This window comes from Muscardinus avellanarius (genome assembly GCF_963383645.1).
Source record: "Muscardinus avellanarius genome assembly, chromosome: 11".
Taxonomy (NCBI): Eukaryota; Metazoa; Chordata; class Mammalia; order Rodentia; family Gliridae; genus Muscardinus; species Muscardinus avellanarius.
The window spans coordinates 71,386,229-71,402,894 of record NC_137797.1 but is presented as its reverse complement, the minus strand read 5'-3'; the positions used below and the strand labels follow the sequence as shown (position 1 = coordinate 71,402,894).

The following is a 16,666-nucleotide window of genomic DNA, read 5'->3' as shown; positions in this document are numbered from 1 at the left end:
TGTGGCACACGCTTATAATTCTAGTATTTATGAGGCTGAGACAGGAGGATCCAGGTTAGAGGCCAGCCTTAGCTACTTAGTGAGGCCCTCGCAGCTTAGTGAGACCGTTTCAAAATAAATAATAAAATCAAGCTGGGGATGTAGTTCAAAGGTTATATGCCCCTGGGTTCAATCTTCAGTACCACAAAGAAATAATTAATTAAAATAAAGGGGGTGTAGCTCGGAGGTAGAATGCTCCTGGGTTCTATCCCCAGTACCACAAAAATAAATATAAAAATAAAAAAATAAAAAAATAAGGCTAGGGGTGTAGCTTGGAGGTAGAATGCCCCTGGGTTCAATCCCCACTGCTGAGGGAAAAAAAAGTCAGAGAGTATTATCATGCGTAAAACTTCCCCTAAAACTTTTTTTCCAAAATCCTAACCAAAGCCAGCAAGGCCCCGCATGATCTGAGCCCTACTCACACCTCTCTTCAACAACTTTATCAACAAATCTAGCCTTTCAGTTCCTCTAATGTGCAAAAAAAAAAAAAAAAAAAAAAAAAAATCCCCATCCCAAGGCTTTGCACAGATTGTTCTTTCTTTCTAGAAAACTCTTTCCTTAGATCTTTGCACAAGGCTAGGATGATAGATGGGGCAGGGGTAACAGGGAGTGTTGTGCAAGACTGTAGGAAAGAGTCCGTTGCAACAGGTAAGAACTCAGGACTAGCCGGGCATGCTGGTGGTGCTCACTTGCAATCCCAGCATTCGGGAGGCTGAGACCAGAGAATCGCGGTTCACAGACTGCTGTGGCTAAGTAGCTGAGGCTACTTAGTGAGGCCCTCTGCAACTCAGTGAGACCCTGTTTCAAAATAGAGAATAAAACATAGGGCAGGGGGTGTAGCTCGGAACAAATGCCCCCTGGTTCCATCCTCGGACCCCACACACACACACACAAAAAAAAAAAAAGAACTAAGGACCAGCTACAGGGTTGGCCATATAGATAAAGGGAAGGTAAGAGAGGCCTACAGCGACTCAGAAGCGCCTGACCTAGTGAATAGCTAGGAGAGGGCATCATCCTCCTAAAATACAGTGTGCAAAACACACAGCAAGTAGCACTGGTTGGTCAAATGTGATAGTGCGGCCAGGCGTGGTGGCGCATGCTTGTAATCCCCGCGCTTGGGAGGCAGAGACAGGAGGATTGCGCAGGTTCGAAGCCAGCTGCGCACACTGGCTTAGGAGACCCTGTTTCCAAATTTTAAAAAAAATGTAAAAAATAGGTCTGGGAGTGTAGCCCGGAGGTAGAAGGGCTTCCAGGAACCCCAGTACCACAAAAAAAAAAAAAAAAAAAAGTGGAATTTATTGCCGGGCATGGTGGTGCACACTTGTAATCCCCACACTTGGGAGGCTGAGACAAGAGGATCGTGCAGGTTCGAAGCCAGCCTCAGCTGGTTTAAGAGACCCTGTCTCCAAATAAAATATAAAATAGGTCTGAGAGTGTAGCCTAGAGGTAGAGGGCTCCTTGGTTCCATCCCCAGTACCACCAAAAAAAAAAAAGAAAAAAAAAAAAGAAATGTGATAGTGCATGCCTATAATCCCAGTACTTGGATCACAGGTTCGAGGAGAGCCTCAACCTAGTGAGACTCTCAACCTAGCAAGAGCCTGTTTCCAAATAAGAAATAAAAATCAGGCTGGGGGTGTATCTCGAAGGTAGAATGCCTCTGGATTCAATCCCCAATAACACACACACACAGTAGCACTAGTCACTGTTACTATACAATTAAATATACCTATCAAGCATCACCCATGAACAAGGCATTGGAAATAAATTATTTGCTAGGAGTGGTGTCCCATGCCTATAATCCCAGGATTTGAGAGTCTGATTTGGAAGGATAGCAGGTTTGAGGGCAGCATCAGCAAGTAGTGAGACTCTCATCAACCTAATGAGACCCTGTTTCAAATATAGGGCTGTAGATATAGCTTGGAGGTAGAATGGCTCTGGGTCCATTTCCCAGTAAAACACACACACACACACACACACACACACACACACACACACACACACAGAGTATTCAATATAAGATAACAATTCACTCTAAAAGAAAGCAAGATAGATTTGGAAAAAGAATTAGCTCAAACCTTGACTAGAAACAAAGCCTTCCACATTTGAGAACTTCTATAGTTCATGGGTAACATGTGGGATCATTTTTTATTCAGTTTTACTGATGTTTCTCTAACCTCTAAAGATTAAACACTTATTCTCATATATTTCAACTATGCAGCTTTTTTCGTGATACTGGGAATTGAACCCAGAGCCATTCTACCTCTGACCTACATCCCCAGCCCTTTATACTTTTGCTTTGAAACAGGGTCTCATTAGGTCACTGAGTCTCAACCTCCCAAGTACTGAGATTATAGGCATGTACCACCATGCCCAGCTTCAATCGTGTAACTTTTTTTTTTAATGTACTGGGGATCAAACCCTGGAGTATTCTACCACTGAGCTATACCACCAGCTATGAAACAGGGTCTCGCTAAATTGCTGAGGCTAGCCTTGAACCTTCAATCCTCCAGTCTCCCTCCTAAACACTAGGATTACAGGTGTGTACCACCACACCTAGCTCATACAACTTTTCTTTTTTTTCTTTTTTTTTTTTTTTTTGTGGTACTGGAGATTGCACCTATGGACAATCTACCTCCAGGCTATACTCCAAGCATTAATTTTATTTCTTTTTTTTTTTTTTTTTTTTTTTTTTTTGTGTGTGTGTGTGGTACTGGGGTTCCTGGAAGCCCTTCTACCTCTGGGCTACACTCCCAGACCTATTTTATATTTTTATTTGGAAACAGGGTCTCTTAAACCAGCACAGCTGGCTTCGAACCTGCAACAATCCTTCTGTCTCCGCCTCCCAAGCACAGGGATTACAAGCATGCGCCACCACGCCCAGCTCCAAGCATTATTTTATTTCTTATTTGGAAACAAGGCCTAGCTAAGTTGCGGAGGGCCTCACTAAAGAGCTGAAGCTGACCACAAACTCAGATCCTCCTCTCAGCTTCCCAAATACTGGGATTACAAGTGTGTGCCACCACGACTGGTTCTCAATCATACAACATGTGTGTTTGTGTGTGAATGTGTTGCTGGGGATTGAACCCAGGGGAATTCTATCTCCAAGCTACACTCCCAGCCCTATTTTTTAGTATTCTGAAACTGAGTTGTGGAGGCCTCACTAAATAGCTGAAGACTAGCTGCAAACCCAGCCTCCCAAAAGCTGTGATTACATAGCCCAGCTTTTTTTTTTTTTTTTTTTTTTTTTTTTTTGGTGGTACTGGGGATGGAACCCTTCTCCTGGCTACACTCCCAGACCTATTTTTTATATTTTTATTTGGAAACAGGGTCTCTTAAGCCAGTGAGGCTGGCTTCGAACCTGCGCAATCCTTCTGTCTCCATCTCCTAAACGTGGGGATTACAAGCGTGAGCCACTCCGCCTGGCTCATAGCCCAGTTTTCAATCATAAAACTTTGATTTTTTTTTTTTGGGGGGGGTGGGTCTGGGGATGGAACCCAGGGGGATTCGACCTCTGAGCTACAACCCCTGCCCTATTTTAATGTTTATTTTGAAACAGGGTCTCACTAAGTTGCGGAGGGCCTCACTATGTAGTTGAGGCTGTCAGCGAACTGCGATCCTCTGGTCTCAGCCTCCCGAATGTTGGGATTACAAGCGTGTGCCACCATGCCCAGCCTTTAATCATACAACTTCTAATGAGAAAATTTATGAGTGGCCAGGAACCACCTACCAACTAATCTCTATTTCCCAACATAAGCCTGGGCAGGAAAGTCTCCAGTCTTACCTAACAAAAAGAAAATCTTCAGAAAAAAAAACGTGAACTATCCATCCTGATCCCAGCTCACCTCTGTCGATACCCAGGCTCCTCTATTAGAGCAGACAGGCTTCCTGGCTGCCCTTCTTACAGCTGGTACATTCCTCCCGTTTTTGTTTTTTTGTTTGTTTGTTTGTTTGTTTGTTTTTTTGTGTGTGTGTGTGTTGCTAGAGACTGAACCCAGGGGCATTCTACCTCCAAGCTACACCCCCAGCCCAATTTTTTTTTGGGGGGTGGTCCTGGGGTTCCTGGAAACCCTTCTACCTCCGGGCTACGCTCCCAGACCTATTTTATCCTTTTTTATTTGGAAATAGGGTTTCTTAAGCCAGTGCTGCTGGCTTCAAACCTGTGCAATCCTCCTGTCTCCACCGCCCAAGCGCAGGGATTACAACCGTGCGCCACCACGCCCGGCCCGATTTTTTATTCTTTATTTTGAAACAGGTCTAAGTTACTGAGGGTGTCCGCAAACCCGGATCGTACTGGGATTACAGGCGTGCATCACCATGCCCAGCTTCATTCCTCCTCTTTATTTTAACCTACTCCTACCTTGCTCTGGCCTGGAACTACCTCCTCTCTCCTAATCTACCCTGGTCAACTTGAAGACCCAATTTAAAGCACCACTTGGTTAACCATCCTTCCTACCTCTCCAGTCCCTCTGTGCTTTAGCCTATGACACCTTGAAGACCCAATTTAAAGCACCACTTGGTTAACCATCCTTCCTACCTCTCCAGTCCCTCTGTGCTTTAGCCTATGACACCCAAAGATCATAACCTCCTTATCCTGGTCTTCAGAGAAACATGTGATAGGCAAGCAAAATAGTACTCCCTGCTCTGGATTAAAAAATAACTGTGGCACATGGAACTCTCAAAGACAACCTGAAAACACACACTTGTTTTGTTTGGGGTTTTATGGGGGTTTTTTGGTTGTTTGTTTGCTGATTATTTGACTTTGCAGTGCTGGGTATTAAACCAGGGGCCTCATGGATAATAGGCAAGAACTCTACCACTGGGCTATATCCCTCACCCAACACACTTGGTTTAATTCTTTGTTTTTTTTTTTTTTTTTTGGGGGGGGTCAAGATGGAACCCAAGGGTATTCAACCTCCGAGCTATACCCCCTGCCCTATTTTTTATTCTTTATTTTTTAAACAGGTCTCACTAAATTGCGGAGAGCCTAAGTAGCTAAGGCTATCCATGAACTGCGATCCTCCTGTCTCAGCCTCCCAAATGCTGGGATTACAAGCGTGCGCCACCACGCCTGGCTTTTGTTTTAATTCTTTAGTTCAAAATACAGTTCTAGAACGGGGCATGGTGGCGCACGCTTGTAATCCCAGCACTTGGGAGGCTGAGACTGGAGGATCTTGGTTTAAGGCCAACTTCAGGTACTTAGTGAGGCCCTTTGCAACTCAGTGAAACCCTGTTTCAAAATAAAGAATAAACAATAGGGCTGGGGGTATAGCTCAAATGTAGAATGCTCGTGAGTTCCATCTCCAGTCCCATAAAAACAATTTTTAAAAAAATTTTATGTGGTGTTTTTTTTTTTTTTTTTTTTTTTTTTGCAGTACTGGGGATGGAACCCAGGGGCAGTCTATTTCCGAGCTGCATGGCTTGCCCTATTTTTTTTTTTTTTTTTTTTTTTTTTTTTTTTTTTTTACTCTTTATTTTGAAACCCAGTCTCACTGAGTTGCAAAGGGCCTCACTAAGTAGCTGAGGCTGTCTGCAAAACACGATCCTCCGCTCTCAGTCTCCCAAATGCTGGGATTACAAGCATGCACCACCACACCCGGCTTAAATTTTTTTTTTAAATAAAGAATAAAAGATAGGGTTGGGGGGTGTTGCTCTGAGGTAGAATGCCCCCGGATTCCATCCCCAGTTCCACAGATAGATGATAGATAGATAGATAGATAGATAGATATAGATAGATAGACAGACAGACAGGCAGGCAGGCAGGCAGCAGGCTGGCCTGGAGATGTAGCTCAGAGGTAGAATGTCCACGAATTCCACCCCAGTAATAAAAAGAAAAAAAATTGAGTCCTGAGTCAGGTATGGTGGCATACACTTGTAATCCCAGAACTTGGGAGGCTGAGACGAGAGGATTGCAGGATCAAGGATAGCCTCAGGAAGTAGTGAGACGTTCATCAATCTAGCAAGACCCTGTTTCAATGTAAAAATAAAAGTAGGGCATGGTGGTGCACCCTTGTAATCCCATTACTTGGGAGGCTGAGACAGGAGGATCAGAGAGGCTCAAGACCAGCCTCAACTACTTAGTGAGGCCCTGTGCAACTTAATGAGACCCTATTTCAAAAAAATAATAATAACTGGGCGTGGTGGCCCAGGCTTCTAATCCCAATACTTGGGAGGCTAAGACAATAGGATCACAGGTTGGTGGCTAGCCTCAGCAACTTAGTGAGACCCTGTTTCAAAATAAAGAATAAAAAAATAGGGCTGGGGGTGTTGCTCAGAGGTAGAATGCCCCAGGTTCCATCCCCAGTATCACTCACACAAAAAAAAATACTAGGCATTGTAGCACACATTTGCAACCCTAGCACTTGGGAGGCTGAGACAGCAAGATCATAGGTTCAAGAACAGTCTCAGCAAGTAGTGAGACTCTCATCAACCTAGTGAGAGCCTGTTTCTAAATTAAAAAAAAAAAATCAGTCTGAGGATATATATAGCTTGGAGGTAGAATGCCTCTGGGTTCAATTCCCAATACCACAAAAAAATAAACAAATAAAAATAAAAAATAAAATCGGGCTGGGGTATAGCTTAGAGGTAGAGCACCCCTGAGTTAAATCCCCAGTACCACAAAATAAAAGCAAAACAAGCCAGGCATGGTGGCGCACACTTGTAATCCCAGCATTTGGGAGGCTGAGACTGGAGGATCACGGTTCACGGACAGCCTCAGCTACTTAGTGAGGCCCTCTGCAACTTAGTGAGACCCTGTTTCCAAATAAAGAATAAAAAATAGGGCAGGGGGTGTAGCTCGGAGGTCGAATGCCCCTGGGTTTCATCCCCAGACCCACAAAAAAAAAAAAAAAAAAAAAAGCCGGGCGTGGTGGCACACACTTGTAATCCCACGCTTGGGAGGCTGAGACAGGAGGATCGCACAGGTTTGAAGCTAGCCTCAGCTGGCTTAAGAGACCCTGTTTCCAAATAAAATATAAAATAGGTCTGGGAGTATAGCCCGGAGGTAGAAGGCCCCTGGGTTCCATCCCCAGTACCACCCAAACCACACACACACAAAAAAAAAAAAAAAAAAAAAAATTGGAGAAAACATGGATTTTTTTCATTTTGTTTCGAAGTACTGGGAATGGAACTCAGGTCTTCACACAAGCTAGGTAAGCACTCTACCACTGAACTACAATCCCACGCCCTGAATGTGTTTTTTTTTTTTTTTTCGATCTAAGTCAATGTCTCCCTCTTTGTAAGATGTCTCATATTTTTTTTTTTTTAGAGAATGAGTGTTACTTTGAGAGAGAGAAAAAAAGGTAACTCTCCTACTGGCAATGAAAACATTCCCAAATGAAAAAGATTCCACTCCATCTATCCCTATTCACACACACACACCTTCACTAGACCAAGGCTGAGCCATATGGGAGTGTCAGGGAATGGGGCTCCTCTCTGTAGCCAAGGATCTTCTGAGCAAGTTCTTTGAACAAGGAGGAGGTTCCTCTCACCAGCTGCTGTTGAATGCCCTTTTCCTTCTCTAAGTTCTTTCTATTCCAGCCTGAACTGATTCACCACAATCCTCAGGGATGGAGAAAAAATTCCACCATGGTGATTTAGAACCTGATATTTAGGCCAAGTTTTTCCCAACCTCTTTTTGTATCAAAAGAGGCCCCTCAGAGCCTCTCAAACAACTAACACTCATGCCAGCTTAGTTGCTGCACTATGGCAAAACCCAGAGTCATCAGTCATCACCCAGGAAATGTGAGGAGGGGCTACACAGGGCTAGCCCTGTCATACTACCCCACCCTTGTGCTACAGAGCCCCCTCTTGAGGGATAGTCAGGGATTTCTCTAGTATCTGAATTCTCAGAAATCAGTTTCAAGTATGTCATAAGTCAACAAAGAAAAACATCAAGATGCAAGCACAGCAAAGGCCTTAGGGCCTTTTTTTTTTTTTTTTTTTTTTTGAGGTACTGAAGATGGAACCCAGGGGCATTTCTACCTGTGAGCAATACCCCCAGCCCTATTTTTTACTCTTTATTTTGAAACAGGGTCTCACTGAGTTGCAAAGGGTCTAAATGACTGAGGCTGCCCGCAAACCGCGATCCTCCTGCCTCAGCCTCCCAAATGCTAGAATTACAAGTGTGTGCCCCATGCCCAGCTAAGAGCCTTCTGCCTTCCTTTTCTATCTAAGAAAAGTCCAGAAGTGGCCAGAATTTTAGTTTGTGAGCAACAGATGCTAGGGTCTTAATCTCATTGGGACCAAAACACAGACTATTAGACCAGAGATTAGCTCTTATTCTCAAAATAAAGAGGAATTCAGCCAGGCATGGTGGCCCATGCTTTTAATCTTAGTACTCGGGAAGCTGAGACTGGAGGATTGCAGGTTTGAGGACAGCCTCAGTAATTTAGTGAGGCTCTCCGCAACCTAGTGAGATCCTGTTTCTAAATAAGAAATAAAATCATTCTGTAACTCAGAGGTAGAATGCCTCTGGGTTCAATCCCCCCCCCCCCACACACACACACACACACACACAGAGGAACTAAAATTGGTCTGGGGATGTAGCTCAGAAGTAGAATGCCTCTGGGTTCAATTCCCAACACACACACACACACACACACACACACACACACACACACACACTCCAGCCAGACACAGTGGTGTGTGCCTGTAATCCTAGAACTTGGGAGGCTGAGACAGAAGGATTACAAATTCAAGACTAGCCTCAGCAACTTAGTGAGACTCTTAGCAATTTATCCAGATCCTGTTTTTTGCTTTTTATTAAAAAAAAAAAAGACAGCCAGGCATGGTGGTGTACGCTTGTAATCCCAGCATTTGGGAGGCTGAGACAAGAGGACTGCAGTTCGCAGGCAGCCTCAGCTACTTAGGCCCTTTGCAATCTCAGTGAGACCCTGTTTCAAAGTAAAGAAAATAAAAATAGGGCTGGGGGTGCTGCTTGGAGGTAGAATGCTCCTGGGTTCCATCCCCAGTGCAAAAAAAAATTTTTAAAAAGGCTTTTTCACTTCCAGAAACGAACCACTTCTGAACTTTTCTACAGAATATAACCTTCTAACATATTTTTTTCCCTTTCTTTCTTTCTTTCTTTTTTTTTTTTTTTTTTTTTTTTTGTGGTACTGAGGATGGAACCCGGGGCTTTCTACCTCCAGGCTATACTCCTAGACCTATTATATATTTCACTTGGAAACAGGGTCTAAGTTGCTGAGAGCCTCACTAAACTTCTGAGGCTGGCTTCGAACCTGTGTGGTCTTCCTGTCAGCCTCCCAGGTACTGGGATTACAAGCATGTGCCACCATGCCCAGCTTCAAGATCTTCTCTTAAACTGTACCCATACTTCCCAAAATAGAGCTCTTATATTCCCCTAAAAATAAATAAAAAGGCTGGGGGTGTAACTTGGAGGTAAAATGCCCCTGGGTTCAACCTCCAGTACAAAAACAAACAAACAGGGACACCAGCCAGGTGTGGTAGTGCACACCTATGATCCCAATACCTGGGAGGGTAAAAGAAGAGTATCAAAGTTTTTTTTTTGTTTTGTTTTGGTGGTACTGGGGTTCCTGAAAACCCTTCTACCTCTGGGCTACACTCCCAAGACCTATTTTTATACTTTTTTTTTTTGCGGGTTTGGGGATTTTTTTAAATTTGGAAACAGGGTTTCTTAAGCCAGCGCAACTGGCTTCGAACCTGCGCGATCCTCCTGTCTCTGCCTCTTAAACTCGGGGATTACAAACCACCATGCCTGGCTAGTATCAAAGTTTTGAAGGCAGCCTCAGGACTTAGTGAGGCCCTCAGTAACGTAGTGAGATCCTGTTTCAAAATAAAAAATAAGCTGGGCGTGGTGGCACATGCTTGTAATCCCCGCGCTTGGGAGGCTGAGACAGGAGGATTGCGCAGGTTCGAAGCCAGCCTCAGCTACTTAGTGAGGCTTTCAGCAACTTAGTGAGCCCTGTTTCCAAATAAAACATAAATATGGAGCTGGGCGTGGTGGTACACACTTTTAATCCCAGTACTTCAAAGGCTGAGACTAGAGGATTGCAGGTTCAAGGATGGCCTCAACAAGTATAAGCTTTTCAGCAACCTAGTGAGAGACCCTGTTTCAAAAAAAAATAAAATAAAACAGGGCAAGGCATATGGCTCAGAGGTAAAAATGTTCCTGGGTTCAATCCCCAGTACCACAAAACCAAAAAGAAAACAAGCAAAAATAATGAATTCCAGTAATTGCGCCAACCCCAAATATCTCTATACTCAACAAAATGGGAAGGGAAGAAAAGATCCTCAAAAGTGTAATACAGCAGCCTTGCACCCTTGTCACATCAGGGCACACCCAGGAAGGACAATCAGGGATAACAGGTGCCCCTAGGAAAAATGGGAATCAATATTCCACATATACCAGTGATCCATCCGCAGCGTTCCAGTAGAGAAGCTTTGGCTTAAGGCATGGTGCTGGGTTAAGATTGGGACCAGTGTCCTGAAGAAATCACCTCAAAGCCTCAGGCCTCTAACTCTCCAACCTGGCTGACAGGCTGGGGATCACATCACATTTCCTCACCAGAAAGAAGGGAGCCTGTGGTCTTGACTCAGCATTGATACAACTTCCCCAGCCAGGGTGCTTTTCAGGGGGTTTCCATAGATACACTGGGCCTGGGGAAGCCCTCCATCTCCAACAGCAAGCATATCCAGAGACTGAGTATACAAATTGGGTAACTGTCTTCATCAGATTTCTGAACTTAAAACCACTTTTTGGAAATACAAGTGAATTTAGATCTGAGTCACTGCTGAGAGGTACAAACTTAAAAGTTACCATTTACTAAGTATATAGTACATGACAGACTCTGGTAAGTATTTGGCTTCCAATTTCATTAAACCCATACAATAACCTCATATGGCAAGTGTTATTATTATCCCATTTATAAGAGAAAACTGGAATTCAAAGGTATTAATAACTTACTTAAAGCCAGACATTTATCTAAACTGCCATGAAATACTGTCTCCACTGTATTTGAATCCATTCTAACTTAAAAGTTCACATGCTTAACCAGGATACCAGTATGTCACCTCAACATATCCCCCAAACAGCCTTTTCATAAACTCTACTAATTACAACGAAACTGACAAACTGGGAAAGAAAATGATGAGAAAGGAGCAGCTTGTCTGTTGTCTTTCTTTCTAGGACTCAGGACTGAACACAGGGCCACCCTACCATTGAGCTACATCCCCAGACTTTTTTTTAATTCTACCTCCCAGCTACACCCCCAGCCCTATTTTTTATTCTTTATTTTGAAACAGGGTCTCACTGAGTTGCAAAGGACCTAAGTAGCTAAGGCTGTCCTGGAACCACAATCCTGTTGTCACAGCCTCCCAAGTGCTGGGATTACAAGCATGTACCACCACACCCAGCCCCAGCCTTTTTAATTTTTTGCATACTGGGGGTTGATCCCAGGATCAGTATATCTCTGAGCTACAACCCCAGCCCTATTTTTTATTCTTTTTTTTTTTTTTTTTTGCCATACTGGGGATGGAACCCAGGGTAATTCTACCTCCAAGCTACACCCCCAGCCCTATTTTTTATTCTTTATTTGGAAACAGGGTCTCACTGAGTTGCAAAGGGTCTCACTAAGTAGCTGAGGCTGGCTTCAAACCTGCGCAATCCTCCTGTCTTGTCCTACTAAATGCTGGGATTACAAGCATGTGCCACCACGCCCAGCTTTACTTTTTATTCTTTATTTTGAAACAGGGTCTAAGTTGAGGAGGGCCTCACTAAGCAGCTGAGGCTGGCCATGAACCTGAGATCCTATCTCAGCCTCCCAAATACTGGGATTACAAGCATGTGCTGTCACACCCAGTTTATTTTTATTTACTGGTACTGGGGAATAAACACAATGGCATTCTACCTCTGAGCTATACCCCCAGCCCTATTTTATTTTTTATTTTGAAACAGGGTCTCATTAAGTCGCTAAAGAGTCTGCTAAATTGCTGAGACTGGCCTTGAATCTATGATCCTCCTGTCTAGGCCTCCGAGGATTATAAGCATGGACCATCATGCCTCGCTTCTATTTTTTATTTTGAGATAGGATGTCACTAAATTGCAGGGTCTGGCTTCAAACTTGAACATGTGATCCTCCTGCCTCCTGAGTCGTTAGGTTTATAGGCTAGTGCCACAGCACCCAATTCAGCTTATCTGTTTATACTGTTTACCTACTGGATGCAAAGCACCGTACATATACCTGGTTTTCACCATCCTACTATGTAGAAATTACTGGGAATCTAACCCAGGGGCTCTCTATCTCTGAGCTACAACCCCAGCTCTATTTTATTCTTTATTTTGAAACAGGATTTCACTAAATTGCAGGGGGCCTCACAAGTTCCTGAGGCTGACTATAAACCTGAGATCCTCCTGTCTCAGCCTCTCAAATACTCAGTTTACAAACCTGTGCCACCACACCCAGCTTAGTTATCTGTGTGTGTGTGCGCGCGCGTGTGTTACTGGGAATTGAACCCAGAGGCATTCTACTTCTGAGCTACACCCCCAGCCCTATTTTATTTTTATTTGGAAACAGAGTTTGGCTAGGCTGATGAAAGTCTCACTGCTTGCTGAGGCTGTCTTCATATCTGCTATCCTCCTGTCTCAGCCTCACAAGTACTGGGCTTACAGACGTGCACCACCACACCCTATGTATTAGTACCATTTTACAGATGTTGAAGAAGTTAAGACATTTGCTAAGGTAGAGCCCTTTCTTTTTCTACTATACTACGCTCCTCCCGAATGGTCAAGAAATATATACCATATGTCCCTAGATCAAGCGTCAAGCCATGCATGATCCTGCACACTTATAATCCCAGTATTTGTGAAACAGACAGGAGGATCGCAGGTTCACAGCCAGCTTCAGCAACTTAGCAACGCCCTATGCAACTTAGTGAGTTCCTGTTTCCAAATAAGAAGTAAAATTGGGCTGGGGGTGTAGCTCAGTGATAGAATGTCCCTGGGTTCAATCACCAGCACCACAAACACACACACACACACACACACACACACACACACACACACACCAGGCATATAACTTGGAGGTACAACTTGGAGTATAACTTGGAGGTACAATGTATATAACTTGGATAACTTGGAGGTACAATGTATAACTTGGAGGTACAATGACTCTGGGTTCAATCCCCGGTACCAAAAAAAATTCTAACTCACAGTCAGTATTATTCCCAAAGGACAGTAGAAAGGGCACTTTCCAGAAGCTGTAGAAAAAGGACATCCCTAGCCAGGCGTGGTGGCACACGCTTGTAATCCCAGCATTTGGGAGGCTGAGACCTGGAGGATCGCGGTTTGTGGACAACCTCAGCTACTTAGTGAGGCCCTCTGCAACTCAGTGAGACCCTGTTTCAAAATAAAGAATGAAAAATAGGACTGGAGGTGTAGCTTGGAGGTCAAATGCCCCTGGGTTCCATCCCCAGACTCGCAAAAGAATAAAAAATAAAGAAAACAAAATAGGGCTAGGGGTGTAGCTCGGAGGCAGAATGCCCCTGGGTTCCACCCCCAATATGGCAATAATAATAATAATGAAGTAGGGCTGTGGGGGTAGCTTGGAGATAGAATGCCTCTGGGTTTAAGCCCTAGTACCACAAAAAAAAAAAAAAAAAAAAAAAAAAAAAAAGGCAAACTGAGGTTAAATCCCTTCCTCTCTTGAACGAGCTAACCAGCCCTGGCCTGCCCTGTTACAACCCTCCATCAGCGGCAGCTCAGACACACAGAAACAAGACCAAAACAAAAGCTACGCAGAAACAAATCAAAACTTTATACGGAAAGAAAGGATTGCAAGTGGGTGGTCCAGCCCCCAACTTGACCTGGGTTCTCTGATTGGTAATCAGGACACCACATGCATTTTGTGAATATTAAGCCATCAATTTGCTAAGTAAACAAACCAGCCGACCAAGCTCCATTGAGGACATGATGGGACTCCAGGTCTCAGCTCTAACAAAAGCCTGGAAGCCCCTACCTCAGGCAACCCACTTCAGAACACAGATAATTTCTATAGCTAACTGGTACCAGCTTGCTGAGGGTTTTCAAACTCCTGCTGGAGTGTAAATGTCTTCCCACTCTTTTTCCCAACAGTTGAGCCCTTGTTCTCTAGGGCGCTATGTCCCAGTCTCTCCTCCTCAACCTCCTAGATAGTCACAGCACATTAGTAATCATTACTCACCCCATCCCCCTGAGGAGGCTGGGGAAATGCAAAGGGCCACAGGATGTGTGGCCCAGATCCCTTTGGTCCTTCACAGAACTGGCAGGCAGAAGTGCCAGTGACACAGCTTCCCCCTAAAACATTGTGGGACCCTCTCTGAGCCAGCTCTGGTGCCAGTGGGCTGATGTCAGACTCTCCACCATCAGAGAGGCCAGGATCTCTAGACAGTTCCACTGCTGCCAACAGATCTAATCTTCCTCTTCCAAGGCAGATGAAACCCAATAAGGCTGCTAAGTCCACAACTTATCCCTGAACACCAGCACAGGCAAAGTCAGCCCTTGAGGCCTTCCAACAATAATGACAGAATTATTTCTGAGAGAGAGTTCTTTGGAGAAACTGAAAGCTATTTCCTCAAGTTTCTTGAAGCTTTATGTTAGCAAATGTTCACTTCCTCCAAAACTTTATGTTTAGCTCCAACATACTCTCCAGCTTCATCCCAGTGACACCAGAAACTCTCTATGCACGTAGCCACTGACATCAGTGTCCAATTCCCACGCCAAGGGGGAGTCTCGAAGTCAGCCCTAAAAGCCCATCCACGCAGATCATTTTAAAATCTACAGAAAAACTACAAAGCACAGGCAAAAAAGAACACAAACCAGTCACTAGAGCTTAATATGAAGGGGGGGTTGTGTATTGTTTCACTAGTTTGAAATGGCTTATCCACATGTTCAGCCTTTTAGGCAAATCCACTATAACTGGATGCCTGCAGGCCATCCTGAAAATAAGTAGAATGGCATCGCTCTTTATTCCATCCCCTTCAAGAGCTGCCAACCCCCTCCTCCGTCCCCTCTCTTCTCAAAAACATCTGGTCGGGGCTGGGAGAGGAACCCACTCCCTGGAAAGCCTCCATGTTAGCATGAAAGGCGGTCTCCCCACTCGGAGAAGACGGACTTAGGCTGAGATGCCAGTCGGCCCCAGTTTCTGAATTCGCCCCACCAGGGAGAAGATCTGGGAGTGGGAATTCTTGAATCGAGGAGACTGACCGAGAAGTTGGGAGAAGTGAGCAGGGCCGAGGAAGGAGGGGGAAGTCTGGATCCTGGGCTGATCCCGGGCTGGGGACCCTCCAGGGTGCCCGGCGACCGAGGTGTCCGCCCGCGGTCGCCGACGGGGCTGTGGTCTGCTCAGGGGTTCCCGCGCAGGCACGGGAGGCTGGGTCTGCGGGGCCCCGGCTCGAGGGGTGGGCGGAAGGAGCCGCACAAAGTCCCACCCGGGGCGTCGGACCCGCGAGAGCGGCAGGAGAGGGAAGGGCCGGGTTCAGGTCTCACCAGCACCAGGGCGAACCTCTCCTCCAGCTCACAGGGCTCGGGCATCGGCATCTTGCCGGGCGGCAGCAGCAGCGGGACCGACGGCGGCTCGCCCGGGCCGCCCTCGGCGCTCTCCAGGTTGCCCATCGCGGCGGGGCCCCCGGGGGGCCTCAGCCCCCCACTTCCACGCCCGGGGCCTCGGGCTCGGCCGCCCCAAGCCGGCTCCTCCTCAGCTCCCGCTCGCGGGGCGCGGCTCCTCCGCCCCGTCGGGGGCTCCGAGGAGTCGTGCGGAGGCGGCGCGGCGGGCAGCGCTCCCGGGCGTCCCGCACGGCTCCGGCTCCCACCGCCGCCTCGCGCCCTGCGCGCTGCCCTCCCCGCCCCCCGCGCTCTTCCCCTTCCCCCACCTCGCTTCCTCCCACCCACTCCCGGCCCGGACTCGGGCTTCGGGAGCCAGCGAGCGCCGACTGCAGCCCGCGCGCCGCGCGCCCGATTCATGCAGGCCCCGCCTCCCGCCCCAGCGCCCGCCCCGCCCCGCCCCGCCGCGCCCGATGGACGGTCGCGCCTGCCAATCACAGCGCCTCCTGCCACCAGACGGACGAGCGTCTGGCGCAGAGCGCGCCCTGGCGGCTCCGCGGGCATCGGGTCGTCGAGCTTGCTGGGGGGCGTCAGGCACAAAGGTGCACAAATAAGTAAACTTATAGGACAAAGTGTGCAAAGCTAACTACGAGAGAGGTGGTTCTGGTTGGGCCAGACGTGGTGACGCGTGCCTGCAATCCCAGTACTTGGAAGGCTGAGACAGGAGGATCGCAGTCTCAAAGTCAGCCTCAGCAAAAAAAATTTTTTTGGATGGTACTGGGATTGAACCCAAGGGCGTTCTACCTCCGAGCTACACCCTAGACCTATTTTTTATTCTTTATTTTGAAACAGGGCCTCACTGTATTGCAAAGGGCCTCACTAAGTTGTAGCTGAGGCTGTCCTCGAACCGCAATCCTCCTTGTCTCAGCCTCCCAAATGCTGAGATTACAAGCGTGCACCACCACACCCGGCCTCCAGCCCTATTTTTTTTATTCCTTATTTTGAAACAGGTCTCACTAAACTGCAGAGACCCTAAATTGCCTAAGTAGCTGAAGCCCGCCGCGAACCTACAAT

General features: G+C 46.3%; 1 protein-coding gene across 3 annotated transcripts in view; it reads right to left on the bottom strand.

The window, feature by feature from the left end:
- Nucleotides 1-15,664, bottom strand: part of FMNL3 (formin like 3) — a gene marked incomplete at both ends in the record, with an annotated part of 68,489 nt that extends 52,825 nt beyond the window's left edge. For all 3 annotated transcript variants that reach the window (XM_080706477.1, XM_080706478.1, XM_080706476.1), the window contains one exon: nt 15,539-15,664. In XM_080706477.1, coding sequence (XP_080562603.1) covers nt 15,539-15,664 — 126 coding nt within the window. The remainder of the gene's footprint in view (nt 1-15,538) is intronic.
- Nucleotides 15,665-16,666: the final 1,002 nt, after the last annotated feature.